At 44.2% G+C, this 20,767-nt stretch overlaps 1 protein-coding gene across 3 annotated transcripts in view; it reads right to left on the bottom strand.

Annotated features, from left to right (window-relative positions):
• abhd12 (abhydrolase domain containing 12, lysophospholipase) overlaps positions 1-20,767 on the bottom strand; it is a 142,806-nt gene that overhangs the window by 121,671 nt on the left and 368 nt on the right. Inside the window, exons 1-2 of one of the 3 annotated variants that reach the window (XM_078556652.1) lie at positions 17,695-17,755; positions 17,144-17,324 (exon numbers count right to left, since the gene is read on the bottom strand). In XM_078556652.1, coding sequence (XP_078412778.1) covers positions 17,144-17,322 — 179 coding nt within the window. In that variant the 5' untranslated portion in view covers positions 17,323-17,324; positions 17,695-17,755. Of the gene's footprint in view, positions 1-17,143; positions 17,530-17,694; positions 17,756-20,767 lie in introns of those variants that run through there. The other 2 variants (XM_078556651.1, XM_078556650.1) reach the window with 2 other exon arrangements.

Here is a 20,767-nt window from a genome sequence, read left to right on the forward strand (position 1 = left end):
CAGCACAGTTCCCTCTTTTGTTCTAGCAGGTACACCTGCAGCTGCCAGCTAACTGAGCAGGAAAGGAGAAAAGGAGTATCATAAACAAGCTTCCTAGAATCCTTGAGACAAGGCTAGGATGTCTGCCCCCAACACAAAGAGACAGGATCAAGCAATGGTCATCTGTTCTCTAGAGTGTACACCCCCTAGCACTAAAGATAAGGTCAAGCATGGTTATCTATTCTCTGTCTCACTTTTTTATTACCAGATGGGCTTCCCCCAATATCCTGTATAGTCATAAATTAGAATAGACTAATTGTGTGTTGCATGCCAAAGACAATGATTCTCAATGTAATTAATTATTGAAGGTTAGACAGTCTTATCACCTTCAAGCTCTTTGATATGTATGACTTTTATTATAAATATGTAGGTACTCTGATGCCTCCTCAGAGTGTCAGCTAGCTCCATTGTATGCTGCTGGGCTCTCCGTGATATCACGATTTAATAAAGGCTTCTGAGACAAACCTCCTGGGTCTGAGTGTTCACTCTGTTTTCCGCGACAGGGCCAGACCTGCGCCACGTACAGCAACAGCGAGAGTGCCTCATACCTGATGACCAGGTTCTTACCTGCAATGGAGAGGGAGCATCGCTCCCACATGCCCAGTTTCCTTTTCACCATAGACACTCGCTCCTTCCAGTTTCTAACGCATGCCCTGGTCCCTCCGAACCATATCCCCAGCACCTTCAGGCCGTCAGCCCTGACAGTGAAGGGGACAAAGGATCGGTCAGCCCAGTTCCCAAAGAACATGGCCTCGCTCTTCCCACGATTTACCTTGGCTCCCGAGGCCAGTTTGAACTGGTCGCAGATGTGGATCAGTCTGCGCACCGACAGCGGATCCGAGCAGAAGACGGCGACATCATCCATGTACAGGGAGGCTTTTACCTGAGTGCCTCCACTGCCTGGGATCGTCACTCCTCTTATGCCCGGATCCTTCCTGATGGACTCGGCAAAGGGTTCTATGCAACACACGAAAAGAACAGGCGAGAGAGGACAGCCCTGCCTGACTCCAGATTTAATAGGAAAGCTATCTGTTTCCCACCCATTGATTGAGACTGCGCTACTGATGTTAGTGTAGAGCAGTTGGATCCAATTTCGAATTCCCTCCCCAAACCCCATTTTGGAGAGCACATCCACCATGTAGGTGTGCGATATTCTGTCAAAGGCCTTCTCCTGATCCAAGCTGATGAGGCAGGTATCCACACCCCTGTCCTGTACATAGGCAATCGTATCCCTGAGCAGGGCGAGGCTGTCAGAGATCTTCCTGCCTGGCACAGTGCAGGTCTGGTCAGGGTGGATCACCAATTCCAGAGCAGACTTGACCCGATTGGCGATGACCTTGGACAGAATCTTATAGTCCACATTCAACAGTGAAATGGGTCGCCAATTTCTAATTTCCTCCCTTCCCCCCTTGTGCTTGTAGATGAGGGTGATAATGCCTTTCCTCATGGATTCTGACATACTGCCGGCCAGGAGCATACTCTCGTACACTTCTAGCAGGTCTGGGCCGATCAAGTCCCACAGAGCCGAATACAACTCCACCGGCAAGCCGTCGCTTCCGGGAGTTTTACTCTTCTCGAAGGACTCAAGGGCCTTAGTCAGTTCATCAGGAGTTAGCGGTTTGTCCAGGCTCTCCCGCGTACTGTTGTCTAAGACCTCCGTGATAGAGGACAGGAAGGAATGGGAGGCCGTGCTGTCCGTGGGCTTCACGTCATACAATCCGGCATAAAAGGATTTGCTGATCCTCAAAATGTCGGACTGCGATGACTTTACTGAGCCGTCTTCTTCCTTCAGGCTGCTGATCACAGAGCTCTCTCTGTGTACCTTTTGGAAGAAGAAACGTGAGCACGTCTCATCCTGCTCCACGGAGCGGACTCTGGAACGGAAGATGATCTTGGAGGCCTCCGAGGCAAAGTGCGAGGCTTGCTGGCTCTTCACCTCTTGGAGTTCCTCCTTGACATCGACCCCCATCGACTGCAGCCGGAGCAGATTCTGCATGTTTTTCTGGAGTTGAGACATTTCCCTCTGTTCCTTTCTAGCTTTCTGGGTGCCTTTGAGGATGAAAAACCTCTTGATGTTTCCCTTGATCGCTTCCCACCAGTGTGTCAGGGATTCAAAGAGGGGTTTCACGGTTCTCCAACCTTTGTAATCCCTCTTGAGCTCCTCAATGTTCTCTGGGGTCAGCAGTTGCACATTTAGCTTCCATGCCCCACTGCACCCTCTGGTCCTTCTCTAAGTGACAGTCCGCCAGTAGGAGGCAGTGGTCAGAGAAAAACACCGGCTTGACGTCGGTGAATCTGACAGTGAATGCACGGGACACAAACAGGAAGTCTATCCTGGAACGGATGGTGGTCCTAGAAATAGTGGATGCATTGGTGGTCATCTTCCGAGATTCTATAGACTCTGGAACAGTTCCTACAGACTGGAGGGTAGCTAATGTAACCCCACTATTTAAAAAAGGAGGTAAAGAGAAAACAGGGAATTATAGACCAATCAGCCTGACGTCAGTAATGGGGAAAATCCTATAGTCCATTATAAAAGATTTAATAGCTGAGCAAGTGGAAAACAGTGGTAGAATCGGACAAAGTCAGCATGGATTTACGAAAGGGAAATCATGCTTGACAAATCTACTAGAATTTTTCGAGGATATAACTAGTAGAGTTGATGAGGGGGAGCCAGTGGATGTGGTTTATTTGGACTTTCAGAAGGCTTTTGACATAGTACTACATAAGAGACTGGCGTGTAAAATTAAAACGCATGGGATTGAGGGTAGTGTATTGAGATGGATAGAAAACTGGTTGGCAGACAGGAAACAAAGAGTATGAATAAACGGGTCTTTTTCCGAATGGCAGGCAGTGACTAGTGGGGTACCGCAGGGATCGGTGCTGGGCCCCCAGCTATTCACAATATATATTAATGATTTGGATGAGGAAACTAAATGTAATATCTCCAAATTTGCAGATGACACAAAGCTGGGTGGGAGGGTGAGCTGTGAGGAGGATGCAGAGACGCTTCAGTGTGATTTGGACAAGCTGAGTGAGTGGGCAAATGCATGGTAGATGCAGTATAATGTGGATAAGTGTGAGGTTATCCATTTTGGTAGCAAAAACAGGAAAGCAGATAATTATCTGAATGGCTATAAATTGAGAGAGGGGAATGTTCAACAAGACCTGGGTGTCCTTGTACACCAGTTGCTGAAGGTAAGCATGCAGGTGCAGCAGGTGGTAAAGGAGGCAAATGGTAAGTTGGCCTTCATAGCCAGCGGATTCGAGTACAGGAACAGGGATGTCTTACTGCAATTGTATAGGGCCTTGGTGAGACCACACCTGGAATAGTGTGTGCCGCTTTGGTCTCCTTATCTGAGAAAGGATGTACTTGCTATAGAGGGAGTGCAGCGAAGGTTTTCCAGACTGATTCCTGGGATGGTGGGACTGACATATGGAGGAGAGATTGAGTCGGCTAGGATTATATTCGCGGGAGTTCAGAAGAATGAGGGGAGACCTCATAGAAACCTATAAAATTCTAACAGGACTAGACAGGGTAGATGCAGGAAGGATGTTGCCGATGGTGGGCAAGTCCAGAGCCAGGGGTCACAGTCTGAGGATACGGGGTAGATCATTTAGGGCTGAGATGAGGAGAAATTTCTTCACCCAGAGAGTGGTGAGCCTGTGGAATTTGCTACCACAGAAAGTAGTTGAGGCCAAAACATTGTATGTTTTCAAGAAGGAGTTGGATATAGCTCTTGGGGCGAAAGGGATCAAAGGATATGGGGAGAAAGCGGGAGCAGGCTATTGAGTTGGATGATCAGCCATGATCATAATGAATGGCGGAGCAGGTTCGAAGGGCTGAACGGCCTACTCCTGCTCCTAGTTTCTACGTCTCCTTACCCAAGGAGGGATATACTTGCATTGGAAGCAATTCAGAGAAGGTTTACTATCCTGATTCCTGGGATAAAGGAGTTGCCTTACGTTGAGCAGATTGGGCCTATACTCATTGGAGTTTAGAAAATGAGAGGTGATCTTATTGAAACATACAAGATTCTGAGGGGGCTTGACAGGGTGGATGCTGGGAGGATATTTCCTCTACTGAAAGAATCTAGAACTGGGGTACAGTTTCAAAATAAGGGGTCTCCCTTTTAAGATGGAAATAAGGAGGAATTTCTTCTGAGAGTCACTAGCCTTTGGAATTCTCTTCCACAGAAAGCCGCTGGGTCATTTAATATATTCAAGGCCAAGTTAGACAGATTTTTCATCCGCAAGGAATCAAGGATTATGGAGGAAAGAAAGGAAAGTGGAGTTAAGGTCACACTAAGATCAGCCATGATCTTATCAAATGGCAGAGCAGGTTCAATGAGCAAATGCCTGCTTCTGCGCCTATTTCTTATGATCTTATGTCTTCTAGAGTGTGTCGGGTTGCAGGGAGGGATATTGCCTGCAGTGGAAACCAGGAATATTCTAAATATGGATCAAAAAAGCTGATGAACTGATTATTAACCAAATAAAAATAATGGAATAAGAATGCAATCAATCGGCTTTGTTATTATTTATTACTGCAAACTAATTAATAAGGTCAGAACACAGAGTAAAGGGGCAAGCAGCAGAATGGGTAGCTTGCCAGCTACAAGACAGAAAACAGAGAATAGGAGTAAAGCGTAGCTATTCAGAGAGACAGAAGGTGGAAAGTGGAGTCCCACAAGGATCATTGCTGGGACTGCCACTGTTCACAATTTAATGACCTAGACTTTGGAATTATAAACAATTTCTAAATTTGAGGAAAACACTAAATTGGGAGAAATAATCAACACTAAGGAGGACAGAAACAATTTACAAGACAACAATAAACTTGTCAAACAGATATATATTTGGCAAATGAATTTCAACATATTTCTTGGAAAATAAGAAACTAAATGGGGTAAGGAGCAAAGGAATCTGGGAGCACAAATACACGAAACACAAAGTAGCAACACATTTCAGTAATGCCAAAATAAAAGCAAACCAAGCAATAGGGATTACTTCTAGGGGGCTAGAATTGAAAAGTAAAGAAGTACAGAGCATCGAATACTCCAATTATTATTATGTCACCATATTATGAAAATGATACAGAGGCACTGGAGAGGGTGCAAAAAGATTTACAAGAATGATTCAGGAACTGCAAGGTTACACCTATCAGGAGAAGAAAAACAGGCTGGGTCTCTTTTAGCTTAAAAAGCGAAAACTGAGCGGTGACCCAACAGACTTTTAAAAGTATGAAAATGTTTTGATAGGGTAGACACGCAGAGGGCTGATTTTACCATTGTGCAGGAAGTCCCAATGTCGCAAATTGGGTCACATGGCTGCATGGGCACGCAACCAGGTCTTGCATGCAGCATCCAATTAACTGCTGGCAGGCTTGGGAGCCTGCCAATAGCAGGTGGCAGGTGGACAGAAAGTCCAGGCAGCTGAAACGGAGGCATCATGTTTAATGGGCAGGCAGCACTGGATCAAAGGTTTCAAAACATTGAGAAGGCTGAAAGGAAGACCAAACAAGGGAAATTTTGAAGTTATGGCTGCAGCTAGCGGATGGATGCCACCCAGCTTCATTGATATCTTCCAGGAGGTGCTCCTTCAGTCAGCATAGACACAGAGGGAGGTCCTCTTCCCAGTCGAGGGGTGGAGGTGGCCAGAAAGCCAAACCAAAAAAAGCATGGTTGGAGGTCACAGAAGTCAGCAGCTGCGAGATGGACGCACAGGTGTGGTTGCAATGCCACAATGGCCTTCTGGCAGTCTGGCAGGGTGAGTGGGATTTGAAACACCAAGCTCGCAGCCCTGGATGTCACAAAAGTTGCCTAGAAAATGAAAGAAGTGATTGCCAACCCAGGCATCGGGCATGACCAGGCACCAGTGTCCACAGTGAAATGAATACCTGCCTCAAAGTGGAGGCCCCCAGTCAGGAGTTGCTTGCAGCATTGCCAATACTGAATAGATGCTTGCGGAAGACCTTCCAGTGGTGCAGCTGGACATTAAAACTGGCACAGACAGGAGTGCAGCTGGGCCACGAGAGACAAGTGACAATGTGTATTTCTGTCTTTGCATAAAAGAGCTTACAATGCCAGGGAACGACAATGGACTGGAGGCGGATTGCCATTGCTGGGAACACTAAGGCTGATGGAGGAGGAAGCAGTGGAGCTGGAAGGGATGGCAACAGGTCAGCCTATCAGTGAGGGTAGGTAAGTGTGGATCCCCTAGAGAGTAAGTAACTTCATGGAAGATGCCATGAAACCTTCTGACTGGCTATGGCCCACCTGTGCCTTTTACTAAACACAGAGGGTTCTAGCAGAGGGAAGGTCAGAAGGAGTTGTTGGAAAGTGCAGCACCCTTACATCACTCTTCTCTCTCTCACAGGTCAGTTCAAAGATGATGCACCATTAATAGCAGCTGGAGTGCTTGAGGTTTCAGAGGGTCAACATTTGAGGAGGCAGTGTCACATCATTCCCATGCAACCCCCAAACCCCCAGCCATGCAGGCACTCTGACTCCATAGAAATTGGCACATGGCTGGAAAGAATGGCAAATACTGGTGACCACTGCACAGATGCACACAAGAAGCTAATGGGGGCACTTGGAGGACTGTGGAGCACACTGATGCTCAGTTCAAGCAGACGGCAGGTCTCGAGAGTCATCAAAGCAGGAAATGCCAGAGCAGCTGTATAAAATGTGTAGATGCCTGTCAGAATTACTACAAGCTATGTACACCTGCTTGCGGATGATGGAGGAGTCCATCTACGCCATGAGTGAAGCCATGTATGGTAAAGTAGAGTGCTATGTACCTTTATATGGTTAGTTAACCATGTGACTGTATTGACCAATCGCTACACAGTGTGGGCTTCTTGGGCAACAGGAAGTCTACAACCGGAGGCGATTGAAGAAGCACACATTGTGTTAGTGTCCCGTTCTTAGTTCCAATAAACCACCAGAGTTTGTTCAGTTAATTGGTCTCTGTGCCTATATTATTTCAAGCACCAACTAATGTATTAATATCAAGGGTGCAACTTGCGTTCGCTGGACAAAGCGAACCGGATAACCTAAAACATAAAACTGGCAGTGAGGATAAACCGGATCAATTGACGGCAATCAAGAAAGCCGCGGTAAGCCAGCTACGTTACTTTGCCACTAACTTGAAGCTGTTTGAAAGCGCAGTCCCCTTAGTCAGAGTATGCTGCAGTTTGGGAATCTTGAACCATTCAACCCCGTTTCCGATGACTGGCCTCATTACATCGAATGCCTCGCGTTCTTCTTTACCGCTAATGACATTGCGGGGGAGGACAAGTAGTAAGCGATTCTTTTGTCCACATGAGGGAGCAAAACGTATGGGCTGATCCACAGCCTCATGTCACCAAATACACCCGACACGAAGACTTTTGGCGAGTTAGTAAATGTGTTAAAAAACCACCTGAAGCCTAGGCCCTCAGTCGCTATGCAGCATTTTAAATTCATTTCCAGGAATAGGCTTCCAGGAGAGACAATCGTTGGCTATGTAACTGCTTTAAAGTGCTTGATGGAATATTGAGAGTTCGGAACTTCAATGAATGACATGTTGAGAGACCAATTGATATGCGGAATTGGGGACGATGCTATTCAAAAGCGGATGCTATCTGAAACTAATCCAGACTTTGAATTGGCAACAGCCATGGAGAGCGCTGTTAGAGACTCAGAGGTGATAAAAGATACACAAAATGGCGCCATCCATCTTTTAGGGCGGGAAGGGCCAGCAACAAAAGGTACGAAAACGTCGGACTCCACAGAAAGGCGGGGAATGCCCACTATGTACAGACCATTGAAGTACTACAGTGAAAACCCACAATATTAATGAGAGAAATGCATCCAGGCAGCCTGCAGGTGATCAACAGTTCAGAAATATCAAATGCTTTTTCTGCCACCGCAATGGTCACGTAAAGCGGTGCTGTAAAGATCGGCTGAGACAGCATTTTAAAAACAAAAAGGTAGAAATCGCAAAATCTGTCTTGTTGAAGAACCAGAGGAAGTAGAATCTGACATCTATTCATTATACAACCTGCAAGTGGGTAGAACTGAGCCAATCCAGGTAGTCATTAGAGTCAACGAACAGCCCATCAAGATGGAGGTCGATACTGGGGCATCAATGTCTGTCAGAGAACATACGTTCAGATACTTGAATAAAAGGAGTCCATCCTTTAAGTTTGGAAGAATCGGACACTAAATTAAAAACATGTATGGGTGAAGAAAGAAGAGTGAAAGGGATATGTCAAGTCCTGGTGCAGTATGGGGATCAGTCTGCAAATTTACTCCTTATAGTAGTAGCTGGGGCAGGCCCCAGTTTCATTGGTCACAACTAGCTTAAAAAGATTAAATAGCAATGGGCTGACATTTTTCAAATCAGAACGAGAAACTTACAGGAACTGTTACAAAAGTGCACTTCCATTTTCAGTGATGAGCTAGGAAGGATTCGTGGGCTACAAGCCAAAATCCACGTAGACCCTAATACAACCCCCTGATTTATCAGAGCCAGACCAGTCCCTTATGCTCTACGAGACAAGGTTGAGAGCAAACTAAACAGGCTGAAAAAGTAGGGTATTTTACAACTGGTGCAATTTTCCAAGTGGGTGGCACCCATAATACCCGTACTGAAGCCAGACCAAAGTGTTCACTTATGTGGTACCTACAAGTTAACTGTAAATAGAGTGGCCGAACTGGATTGACACACAATACCAAAGATTGACAGATTATATTCGAAATTGGTAGGGACTACATATTCAAAACTCAACATGAGCCACACCTACCAGCAGGCAGAGTTGGAAAGCGGCTCTAGGGAATTCGTGACCATCAACACACATCGAGGATTGTATCAATATACTTGACTAGGGTCTCATCGGCGTGTGCTATTTTCCAGCATACCATGGAAAATCTACTTCAGGGACCGCCCCATGTCGTTGTTTATCTGGATGATGTCTTAGTCACTGGACTAACTGATGAAGAACACTTAGCTAATTTGGACGTGCTGAAATGCTTCTCACAAGTGGCGATACACTTGAAACAAGAGAAATGTATTTTCCAAGCCAAGGAGGTCATTTACTTGGGCCATAAGGTCAACGCGCATGGCCTGCATCCTGTGGAAGAAAAAGTCAAGGCTATCCGCGAGGCACCTATACCAAAGAACACTACAGAACTAAAGGCCTCCTTAGGCATGATAAACTACTAGGGGGGGGATTTCTCCCAAATCTATCAGCCATACTGGCTCTGTTATATGCACTGCTTAAGAAAACCCATAAGCGGATTTGGCAAGCTCCGCACCAGGAGGTGTTTCTGAAGGTAAAGCAGTTGTTAAGGCCATCAGTCCTACTGGTCCACTTTGACTCAAAGAAAGAATTGATTTTAACTTACGACGCATCCCTTATGGATTAGGGGCTGTACTTTCACATCGGATGGCTCTGAATGACCCATTGGTTGTACATCTCACATGATCAGTGCTGCAGAGCGACAATATTCTCAAATTGAGAAGGAGGCATTGTCTGTTGTGTTTGGTGTTCAGAAATTCCAACAATACCTTCACTGTCGCCATTTTCACATTATATCCGACCACAAGCCTCTGCTGGGATTATTTGGAGAGGATAAGGCGATACCCCCCCCATCGGATCTGCTCGCACCCAGAGGTGGGAACTGATAATTAGCTGCTTACGAGTACACTTTTATTCACTGATCAAGAAGCCAGATTGCACATGTTGACACGTTGAGCCACCTCCTTCTGCCAGATAACAACATGAAGGTTCCAATTCTCCAGGAACTTAACTTAGTACTAAATGTTATGGATTCCTCCCCTGTCCAGGCCAAACAAACCGTGAGTGGGCAAGCTGAGATCCACGTTTATCTCATGTCTTGGGAGCAAGTCTTGAATGGATGGTCAGGAGAGCCAAAGTCTGTTGACGTGAAGCCTTATTTCAATCGCAGATATGAGCTCTCCTCCCAGGATGGCATATTGCTCTGGGGAGCAAGGGTTATCGGGCCCCCCGAGAGGGCGAAGGCCACTACTGGCCGAATTACATAGCGCTCACCCTGGCATTAGTAGGATGAAGCTGCTCGCACACAGCTACTTGTGATGGCCAGGGATGGACGTGGCCATCAAAACCCTAGTCAAAAGTTGTCTTTAATGCCAACAGGTACAAAATCTACCCCCATTAGCTCCATTGCACCTCAGAATGGCCAGGGCGGCCAGAAGTGCGTCTCCACGTCGACAACATGGGGACCTTCTTGGGCATGATGTTCCTTTTACTAATAGACGCCCACTCCAAGTGGATGGGTATCTATGAAGTCCGGTCATCCACGTCTGCTGCCACCAAAGACCATTTGCGTCAGAGTTTTGCAGTGCACAGGTTACTGGAGGTGCTCATGTCAGATAACGGGACTGCATTTACCAGCGGTGAGTTCCACGGGTTTACAACCCTCAACGGAATAACTCATATCAAAACCTTGCCTTACCACCCCACCTCTAATGGTTTGGCTGAGCAGGCAGTCCAAACTTAAGTCCCGGATGAAAAAGCTGGACAGGGATTCAATCAGCACCAGGTTGTCACAGTTCCTGTTCACATACCAGATGACGCCACACACGGCCACTGGTATTGCCCCTACTGAATTACTAAACAAGTGATGTCTCCGCACCCGTCTAACTCTTATCAGGCTGAATTTAAGGGGGAGGGTGGAGAGAAGCCAAGAGGCCCAGAAGACCAGATATGATGGCCATAATCATGAAAGAAATTGCACGGTGGGAAACACAGTTCTTGTGAAGAACTTTGGAGATGGGCCCAACTGGCTATGAGGCGAAGCGAGTGCTCTGGCAGGACCTCTCTCCTATAAATGTTTCAATAAACGGCCAAATAATTAGACGGTACGTGGATCATCTCCGGAGAAGAGAGAGAGAGAACCACAAGAAGGAATGCAGTCATCACTTGCGTTTGGGTCTGCACACCGCGCGTGGAAGAAATATCACACGACTTGGAAGTACCGGTGCGGCCTGTTGGACCTGAGGGGGTCGAAGACGCAAACTTGCCCACTTCCATCGAAGAGCCTAGCGGACAGCTGACCCCGAGAAGGTAGTCACGGAAAAACCAGTCGAGGCCGTTGAGCTACGGGGCTCGATACGTCCAAGGGAGCCTCCTGAGAGACTTGACTTGTAAATAGTTGGAATGTTGTGATGCTGGTCAATTGTGCTTTCAAGTAAAGGGGGAGGGATGTGGTAAAGTGGAATGCTATGTACTTTAAGAGAATGTATTTAGTTGACCATGTGACTGTATTGACCAATCGCTACATAGCATGGGGTTCTTGGGTAACAGAAGTCTAGAGCTGGAGGTGATTTAAGAAGCACACACTGTTCTTAGTTCCAATAAACCAGGAGTGTTTGTTCAGTTAATTGGTCTCTCTGCCTATATTGTTTCAAGCACCAACTAACATGTTAATATCAAGGGCGCAGCTCGCGCTCACTGCACAAAGCAAACCAGATAACCTAAAACATAAAACCATGCCTCTGGCCTATAAGTGCAATGCCTCCTCCATTGAGAATGGCTATCCTCATGGAGAACCACACCCAGCATAGCACACGGTGGATGCAGGAGTCGCACGTGATCACCGCCCGCCCACCCCCACCCCACTACATGTGCAGGGGCCCTCAGACAACTAGAGGGTGTCTGTAGCAGTCATCTGAAGCAACAAGGCAGAAAAATAAGCAAGATGCCTCTATTTCAGCTGTTTGCATCAGGGGAGCACAATGTAGGAGCACCTGCAAATGTCGTGAGAATCCACCTAGTTGCACTTGGGTCTCACTTGTCATAATTTCTTTTATTATGTCAAAGAATTGGTTGAATATGTCAAATGCAAGATTGTGTGTTGCATCAAAAAGGTCTCCAGTACTCATTTCTGCACTATTAGGCCATTACTAGCTGGTGAGCTCCTGAGAAGGTGGTCATGCAAAAGGTCAGGACTGCATGGGTCAATACGTAATTGATGTCGTGCCTTGATGAAATGCCAAGCCCACTGAGATGGCAAGGGCATTCAAGGAAAGGCCAATCAGGCTATGTGCGGATGAAAACGGAATAATTTACATAGGCATTTAAGGGAGGTTCAGGAAAAACATGTCTGTATGAGCGACTCGCATGCCTCCCTTAAAAGCCCATATTAACGATTCAGTTTGCCCCCTTAAATAGGTTTGTTGGCTTTTCCTTGAATGTCCTTTCCATCTCAGTTTGTCTGTTGTTGCATCAAGCCAAGGCATACATTACACAGTGACCCCAAATCAGCAGTCCCTCAGGTGGCTTACCATTGTCTGCCTGATCTGCAGGCCCCTTCAAATTTTCCTTGGAGGTAATGACATGCTCAAGAAGGTCCTCACTCTCCAAAGCTTCTTCCCACTGGAAGCAAGGCTGTGCAGAGCACAACACTCCACCATGATACAAGAGACCTTTGCAGCAGCATATTGCAGGGCTCCCCCAAATCTATCCAGACATCTGAACTGCATTTTCAGAAGACCTATGGCCTGTTCAATGTTTACCCTTGTTGACCGTGATGGCCATTTCTTTAGTCCAAAGCCCGACATGCTCAATATCCTTCCACAAAGGTGATTGGGTGGACTGAAAAGTTGAAGTACCTGGGACTGCTACAGAGTGAAAGAGTCATGACTGTTTCCCAGGAACCTTGCGCAGACCTGATGGATTCATTTTTGATGGTTGCAAACCAGTTGGACATTTGAGTCAATGGAAACCATTCCTGTTGATGAAGGTTCCAGGCCGTTCTGCAGGAGCCTTGATGGCCATATTCATGCAGTTGATTACCTCCTGCACCTGGAGGGTGGAGCAATGGCTCCAAATCCTACAGCTCTCCTGTCCTGATTGGCCGAAATGGTGCAAAAGCAAATCTATTGGCTGGCCCTCTTGTATGGGACATCCGCAACCAGCTTGATTCAGCGATGGGCTGCAGACTGGGATATCCAGCAGATGTCTCCAAGGATCCCACATTGATCCAGAGACATAAAGGTAAAATACCACGGAGACCTTCCCTGCCACAAGCAATGGGTGGCCACCAAATCTCATTAGACTCAGATCCTCCTCCAGCATAGATCTGTGCCCGCCTCCCTGGTCTAATATAATCATTGTCAACAATGACACTTCGGCATATACAGGAAACAGAGCCTTTGTCACTACACACTTTTGGCTGGGTAGCATCTTCTACAGCCATGAGCCTGATTGCATGGCCCTCTTCATCCTCCATGTTCCATGTCCCTTTACGCAATCATGAGCCTGCCGTTCCTTTGGGTGTTGCAGTCTCACTCCGGCTGGCTGAACCTGTCTTCTCTTTCTCCTTCTCATTTGGAGGACTGAGTTCATGAGATCCATTGTTAATTGAAAAACCCATGTCTCAAGGTCTATTAAAACCAAACTGAATGCTTGAATTTCATTTGAGGTTCCTTTCCAGTATCCTGCCTAATGTTTGCATCCACTTAGCATGGGAGTAAAAAGCTAGGGGTTCTGCTATACTGCTTCTCGCACTCGCTGCAACACTGCTACTCTTAAATGAATTGCACCACCAGCCAACACTGAGCTGCCACTGAGCTCTTGCCTCCTTATAATTGATGAGGCTTTGAAGCACCATGTTTCATATACACCAAGGTAATATTTAAAAGCCTCATCAAAACAGCAGTCAACCGGCTTGTAACATGCTCAATTGCCTGTCCGTTGCTGCCATGTGTGCTCCCAACCCTGCAGCCCAACACCCTCCAGGATACTTCAACAGCAGTGGGGACAAGTCAAGCTCTGATGTCTCACCCCGCCATTTTACTGGCCTAACTGTCTCCCAGCCCGTCATCCCAGGGCTGATAAAACTCTGCCCAGACAGAGTGCTTTCACACGTGGAGAAGAGTAAACTGGAGGCCATCAATGTAAGCTGGTCACCAAGAACTCAAATAAGTTCAGAAGAAACATCTTTAACAAGAGAGTGGTGAGAACATGGAACCTGCTACCATAGGGAGTAGTTGAGGCAAATAGTCTAGATCATTTAAAGGGAAGCTAGGTAAACATACAGGAAGAAAGGAATAGTAGGTTGCGTGAATAGAGTTAACTGAGGGAGGATGGGAGGTGGTTTTGGGCCAAATAACCTATTTTTCACCTGCATATTCCATGTTATTCTGTGTAAACTCAATAAAATCTATTTTTTAACCAGTTCTTCAGCATCAAGACAAACATCGGCTGGTATAGAATATGAAATTTACACTCGTGCAGTTGTGGGTGCAATTCTGGGGAAAAGGCATACAGTTGTAGCGAAGCAAAGTTTTAAATCTTCAATTGTCTGTACCTAACCTTGAAGTACTCAATTCTAGCGCTGGATGAAAATGTTTCACGCTCCCCAGCGTTAATATCGTTCACCCTGATGAGCACAGAATCTTCCCCTCACCTCTAACCTACCTATTTTCTCAACCAACAGCGCTCAGCAAAAAATAAGCGATGACATCAAGTCATAAGTTAAATCTATTTAGTGCGTTGAACTAATATATATTTGTGCAAATGGCAGTTAAAGTAACTGCTTTTGATCAGAAAGCTGCTCTTGCTCCAGCCCACTAATCATGGTATCACTGCACTGTAGGATAAGGGAACATTCCAGCTAACATCTATCTGTAATGCTAAGTAGCTACAAGGACAATTTTACTTAACAAAACAACAAAAAGACTGCAAATGATTTTTAAAGAATGCTTTCAACTGTTTGAATGCCTTTCTTTTCAACATTTAATGATATGAACAGAGAGACACTGGCCTCTGAGAAAATACTGACAAAGCAAAAGTGGTGTAGTGCATACTTCCTCTTTCCTCTCCTGCAATTAAGCAAATCACAAAATTGATTTAGGGAATACTAGATTCTGTGTAATAGTATGAAACCGCTAACAAAAAACAGTAGCAGTGGGAAAGAACTCTGAAAAGTAACAAGCATATAACGTAGAATAAACAATCAGCACAAGACCAATCAGCTCTTTGCATAAAAGTAATCCAATGGTTTGATTATTAAATCTCTTTAAAACCTATTTACAAGGTTCCATTAATGCAAGGAAGCAATAAAATAGCATCAGGCTTGGCAAGGTATACTGTATTTAGCATGTACTCAGTATTAGAGCCCCAATTTAAGGAGCCTCGAACTCTTAAGCCTCATTTTAAATAATAATGAAAGATTTATTTCAGAAAATAACATTTTGGGATAAATTGCAGGGGTAATTTGACACAAGACAAGTGGTAAGTGTAGCATGGTCAAGAGGAAAAGGGCAACTTTGGACTCATGGTTCCCAAAGTTCCACGACACTGGGGTTTTCCTGCACCATGACTAGGTCTTTTGTAGGTTGGTTGCTATGGTTAGTCAGCAACTCCATTATTGTTGTTCTATATGACTACAAGGATGATAAAAGACAAAGTAAAAGTAGATGGACCCTAGGCTTCTATCTGCAAACAATTCCTATTTTTCCTTTTTTTATACTATATGAACTTCCTTCTTAAATGTCATTACTGTCAACTTTCATAGCCATTTATGGCAAAGCAATCTATACCCAAACTGTCTGAAAACTTGTCTTCTACTCTCTCACTTCCTGCTTCCAGCACGAGCATTAAATTTATTTTACAGGAACATAGGAACAGGAGTAAGATATTTAGTTCCTCAAGCATGTTCTGCCATTCAACAAGATAATAGCTGATCTGCAACCTAACTTCATAAACCTGCCTTTGGCCCATGTTCCTTAATACCTTTGGTTAATAAAAATCTATCATTTGATATTTAAAATTAACAATTGATCTAGCATCAAATGTCGTTTGCACAAGAGAGTTCCAAGCTTTTACAGACCATGTGTGTGTATAATTTCAATTCAGAAAAGGTCTGGTTCTAATTTTTAGATTATAGCTCCTGGTCCTTGACTCCTTAACCTGCAAAATCAGTTTTTTTTAACTATCTACTCTAAATGTTCTTCCTAATACCTTGAAAACTTTGATCAAGTCACCCCTTAACCTAAATTCCAGGGAACAGAACCCTACTTGGTGTAATCCAACATAATTTAACCCTTGATGTTTTGTTAAGTTTAAATCTACATTTCACTCTCTCTAAAGCCAATATATCCTTCCTAAGGTGCGGTACCTACAACTGCTTGCAATATGCCAGGTGTGGTCTAATCGGGTCTTTGTCATAACCGAAGCATGACTTCTAGTCCTCTAGCTATAAAGACCAGCATTCTGTTAGACTTTTTGATAATTTTCTGTACCTGCTCATGACATTTTGAAAGAGAAGGGAGGAGGGGTAGCTGAAGGAGTAGGGGTGGGGAGAAATAGGAGATTTATCCTAATCCATGTCACTCTCACAAATCCCATAAAAAGTCTATGAGCAGCATTAACTAAGGGTTAAGCCATTCTTCTTGGTATGGCACACATCACAATAGGGCCAAAAAATAGGTGAAGTCAACAATTTAAATTGAATCAGATTGAAAGTTTCCAATTTTTACTTTATTCTGCATCTAGTGATAGTAGTTGAATTATTAGAAATGCTATAAATATCTTTCAAAGTCTACACACAATGCTTATTAAAAATGTTAAAATTAACCAGCAACTGTGACACAATGTGGACTGTGACTGACAATTCCATTGCGGTAAACAACATTTGGATGCTTATCCTCCGAGCCATTGAGTCATCTTTCTCATTGATAGGTGTTTGGATTCTTGTGAGACTAACCAAGTTATCCCTGGATACGCAGTTGAGTTATTTACACAATTAGTAAATTACATTTTGATTTTTTTTTCAACCGAAAGTAAGTTTTTCATTTTTTTTAAAAGATGACCTTTTCCGTCTTTGAGGAAAGCTGACTCAACCTTCAAAACACATGTGAAACCTTGGCTAGGTCTGTTTCAGGAACCAAAGGTTATCTTCATGCTACTGTGCTACGCTTGTAACTCGAAGGAAACAAGGCTTATATAATATAGGAATTGGTCCTTTAATGTTTCATCTGATCTGACCAGGCAGATTTCGAACGTATAATTAAAACTATTGATTATCTGGTATTCAGCACTAGCCCACGCAGAGAACACTGGTCTTACCTCCGATAACCAGTGATCATTCCCGTCTTTGCATCTGTGTCGAGGTCGCTATCCCTTCCTTTGCTGGTTACTGCTTTGTGGCTGTGCTTCAATCTTGGTGCAGACTGTGCCGAGTCCTTTTGCAGGGTCGTGACAGTCGTGTCATGTTCTACTGTCAGGGAATTATTCCTCCTTCGCATTACTAGAAAAAGAAAACGCGAAGAGCCACCTTTATTCAGGGGGAGAAGAGGGCGAAAACAATAGAACAGCTGAAGGCAAAGATCTGGGAACGGGGTTTAAAGAGACCGGTGAAGATCAGCAGTACTAAAGCAGACCGCTCAGACTTCAGCCTCCCAGTGTTTTGGTTTTTCTGAAGGCACCCAGCTTAATACATTGTTTGCAGCGACTCCCACCGCTTCGAATCAGCTGATCAGGCACAACCTCCGACCCCTCACCCGTTTGGAGGAAACACGCCTCCCACATTTTAAGAGTCAAAGTGTTGAATTCGGCATCCATTTTTCAGACAGGCAGTCTGGAAAGAATCGCTAAATAATCGAGCTCGTAAGACGAACCTTTTAAGAAAACTTCTCCCAGCTGATTTCTACGACCAGGCTTCTTTTGTGAAGATCAAAAATATAATGCACGAGTTGTCCGGGAGCAAGTTACAAGTCAGTATTTCAATTGGGAGTGCAGCACAAGTGTTCAATTTTTTTTTTAAAAAGTGCAGTACAGAATTAATTACTTCAACCTCGTTCCACCATCAAGAAGATTAGTGAGCGGTGGACGATTTAAAGTAAATAGCAAAAGATCCAGGAGCAAGGTTTTTTTTTTGCAAAGGTAGTTGTTATAAGCTGGTATACACTGCCTGTCAGGATGGTGGAAGTAAATTCAGTAGTAACTTTCAAAAGGTAATTGGATTTTTTATTGTGAAAAGGAAAACATGCAGCACTATGGGGAAAGGCTTTAACTGGATATATTTTATTTGCCATCACACAATTTCCTTGACTTCAGCTTGGTAAAAAAATAATCACTCTCAAAAAGTAATTTAGATTGTGGCTATGAGAAAGATATATTGATCAGTATGCAATTTAACAGCATTAAATACAGAAAGCAGTATGCAGTAGTTCCAGACTTTAATAATTGACCAAACTTGGATTTACATACAGTAGCACTTTTCACAACTCCAGGACATCATGAAATGCTTTGCAGCCAATTAAGTATTTTTTGAAGTGTAGTCACCGTTGAAATGTAGAAAATATGTAGCCAATTAGTGCACAGCAAGGTCCCACAAACAGTAAATGAAGTAAATGATCAAATTATCTCGTGTTGATTGAAGAACAATCATCAGCCAGATAACCAGGCGGTGAAGGATAGAAATCTTTACACATTTACAAGTTTTTATTTACAGAAGCATACATTACAAACATACATCTCCCCCAATGTAACAATTACAGTTTGTCTGCTCCCACACATAGGAGCCCATGTGAACCTTCAGTTAATGCCCACTACCCGAGTACAATTATATAGTCAATTATGATCCAATTAACACAGGGTACCAGAGAATGCCCATGCTCTTTTTCTGAATAGTGCCAATGGATCATTTATATACATGAGGGCTGACAGATTTTCCTTGGATGATTGAAAATAAAATTGCATTAACACTCAACATAAACCTGACCCTTGTTTATGTATTATGTAGTTGTTTGCTACCAGGTAGGATCTGGCCTGCTATGTCACTGCGAACATCTGAATGACAGCTGACTGAGTAAAAGCTACACTTAGAATATCATTCAAATTCCTTTATAAAGATATACAGAAACAAAAGAATTTACAAAATGTAGCTCAATTATATTCACAGGATTCAAAATGGTGGTTGTCCATACAATTAAAATGAGGCTTAACAATAGGATTGAAAGACATCTGTCAGGCAGCCTGTTTCTTCCCAACTGTGTTGAGCTGACCAAATTTAGTACAGTAACACTCAAGCAGTTAAGTGCCAAGAAAAGCTCCTTAGAAATAAAGTACTTGAAGTGATCTTTTGCATAGCAGACTGTAATACATAGATAAAAACAAAAAGCTACTGCGGATGCTGGAAATCCAAAACAAAAACAGAATTACCTGGAAAAACTCAGCAGGTCTGGCAGCATCGGTGGAGAAGAAATCAGTTGACGTTTCGAGTCCTCACGACCCTTCGGCAGAACTGAAGCATAGTTAGGAGAGAGGTGAAATATAAGCTGGTCTAAGGTGGGGGGCGGGGGGAGAGAGAAGTTGAGGGTGGGGTGGTTGTGGGGATAAGCAAGCAGTGATAGGAGAAGATAATCAAAAGATGTCACAGACAAAAGGATCAAAGAGGTGTTGAAGGTGGTGATATTATCTAAGAAAAGTGCTAATTAAGAATGGAAGGCAGGATACTCAAGGTACAGCTTTAGTAGGGGTGGGGTGGAAAGACTAACAAAGTTTTAGTTTTAGATTTAAAAATAATGGAAATAGGTGGGAAAAGAAGAATCTATATAAATTATTGAAAAAAAAGGGGGAGGGGGAAGAAACGGGGTGGGGATGGGGGGAGGGGGAGTTTAAGATCTAAAGTTGTTGAATTCAATATTCAGCCCGGAAGGCTGTAAAGTGCCTAGTCGGAAGATGAGGTGCTGTTCCTCCAGTTTGCGTTGGGCTTCACTGGAACAATGCAGCAAGCCAAGGACAGACATGTGGGCAAGAGAACAGGGTGGAGTGTTAAAATGGCAAGCGACAGGGAGGTTTGGGTCTTTCTTGCGGACAGACCACAGGTGTTCTGCAAAGCGGTCGCCCAGTTTGCGTTTGGTCTCTCCAATGTAGAGGAGACCGCATTGGGAGCAACGAATGCAGTAGACTAAGTTATTCTCATCAGCTTAGGGAAGATGTAGTAGTATCTAACACAAAGTGACCGCAAAGATTTTAAAAGAGATTTTATTAGAAATGTGACCGAACCATCCCATTCATCACATGTCCTATATCATCCTGTCAAGCCCCCCCTATCATAAATTTCACACCTTAGAACCTGATTTCATCCCCTTTACCTGCTGCCGACTCAGGTGGAAATGGATGGCATGCAGTCTTGGCGTGTATAAGCTGAGCATTAAATTCCATGTTGAATTCATCATCAAAAGTTCCTCTTTTTACCTCTGTGATATCACTCCCATCAAAAACCTCAACCTACAAGCTTGATCGTCAAAACTCTCATTTCAGGTTCTCATCCTGGATAAACTCTAACTCATCCTATTCTGTTCAAAACCCTGCAAGACCTTTCATCCACTGCAGTTGCCAATCTCCTTTGGTTCCCCACTTCAGACACTGACTGCAAATCCTCAACAATGGTGGAAGCTGAATATTATCTAGAAGCCATTAGATAGATTTGTTAGAAACAAGGCGATTACAATATATGAAGAGTAAATTATTTATGGATAGTGACCTTGTGGCCATGAAAACACATAGCTGGGAGAGGTCAGAGACCACTTCTGAATAGGTTCATGGTCTCCCAGGAGATGTAGGTGAGAGGTTTGGTGAATGGGGATCAAGCTGGTTGATGGATAGGGTGGTCCTAAAGACCTTTGTCCATCCTGAACATGTAAGCACAAACCTCTGGAACACAAATGTGGGAGCACAGACGGT

The sequence above is a fragment of the Cetorhinus maximus genome, chromosome 14 (assembly GCF_964194155.1).
Source record: "Cetorhinus maximus chromosome 14, sCetMax3.hap1.1, whole genome shotgun sequence".
NCBI lineage: Eukaryota > Metazoa > Chordata > Chondrichthyes > Lamniformes > Cetorhinidae > Cetorhinus > Cetorhinus maximus.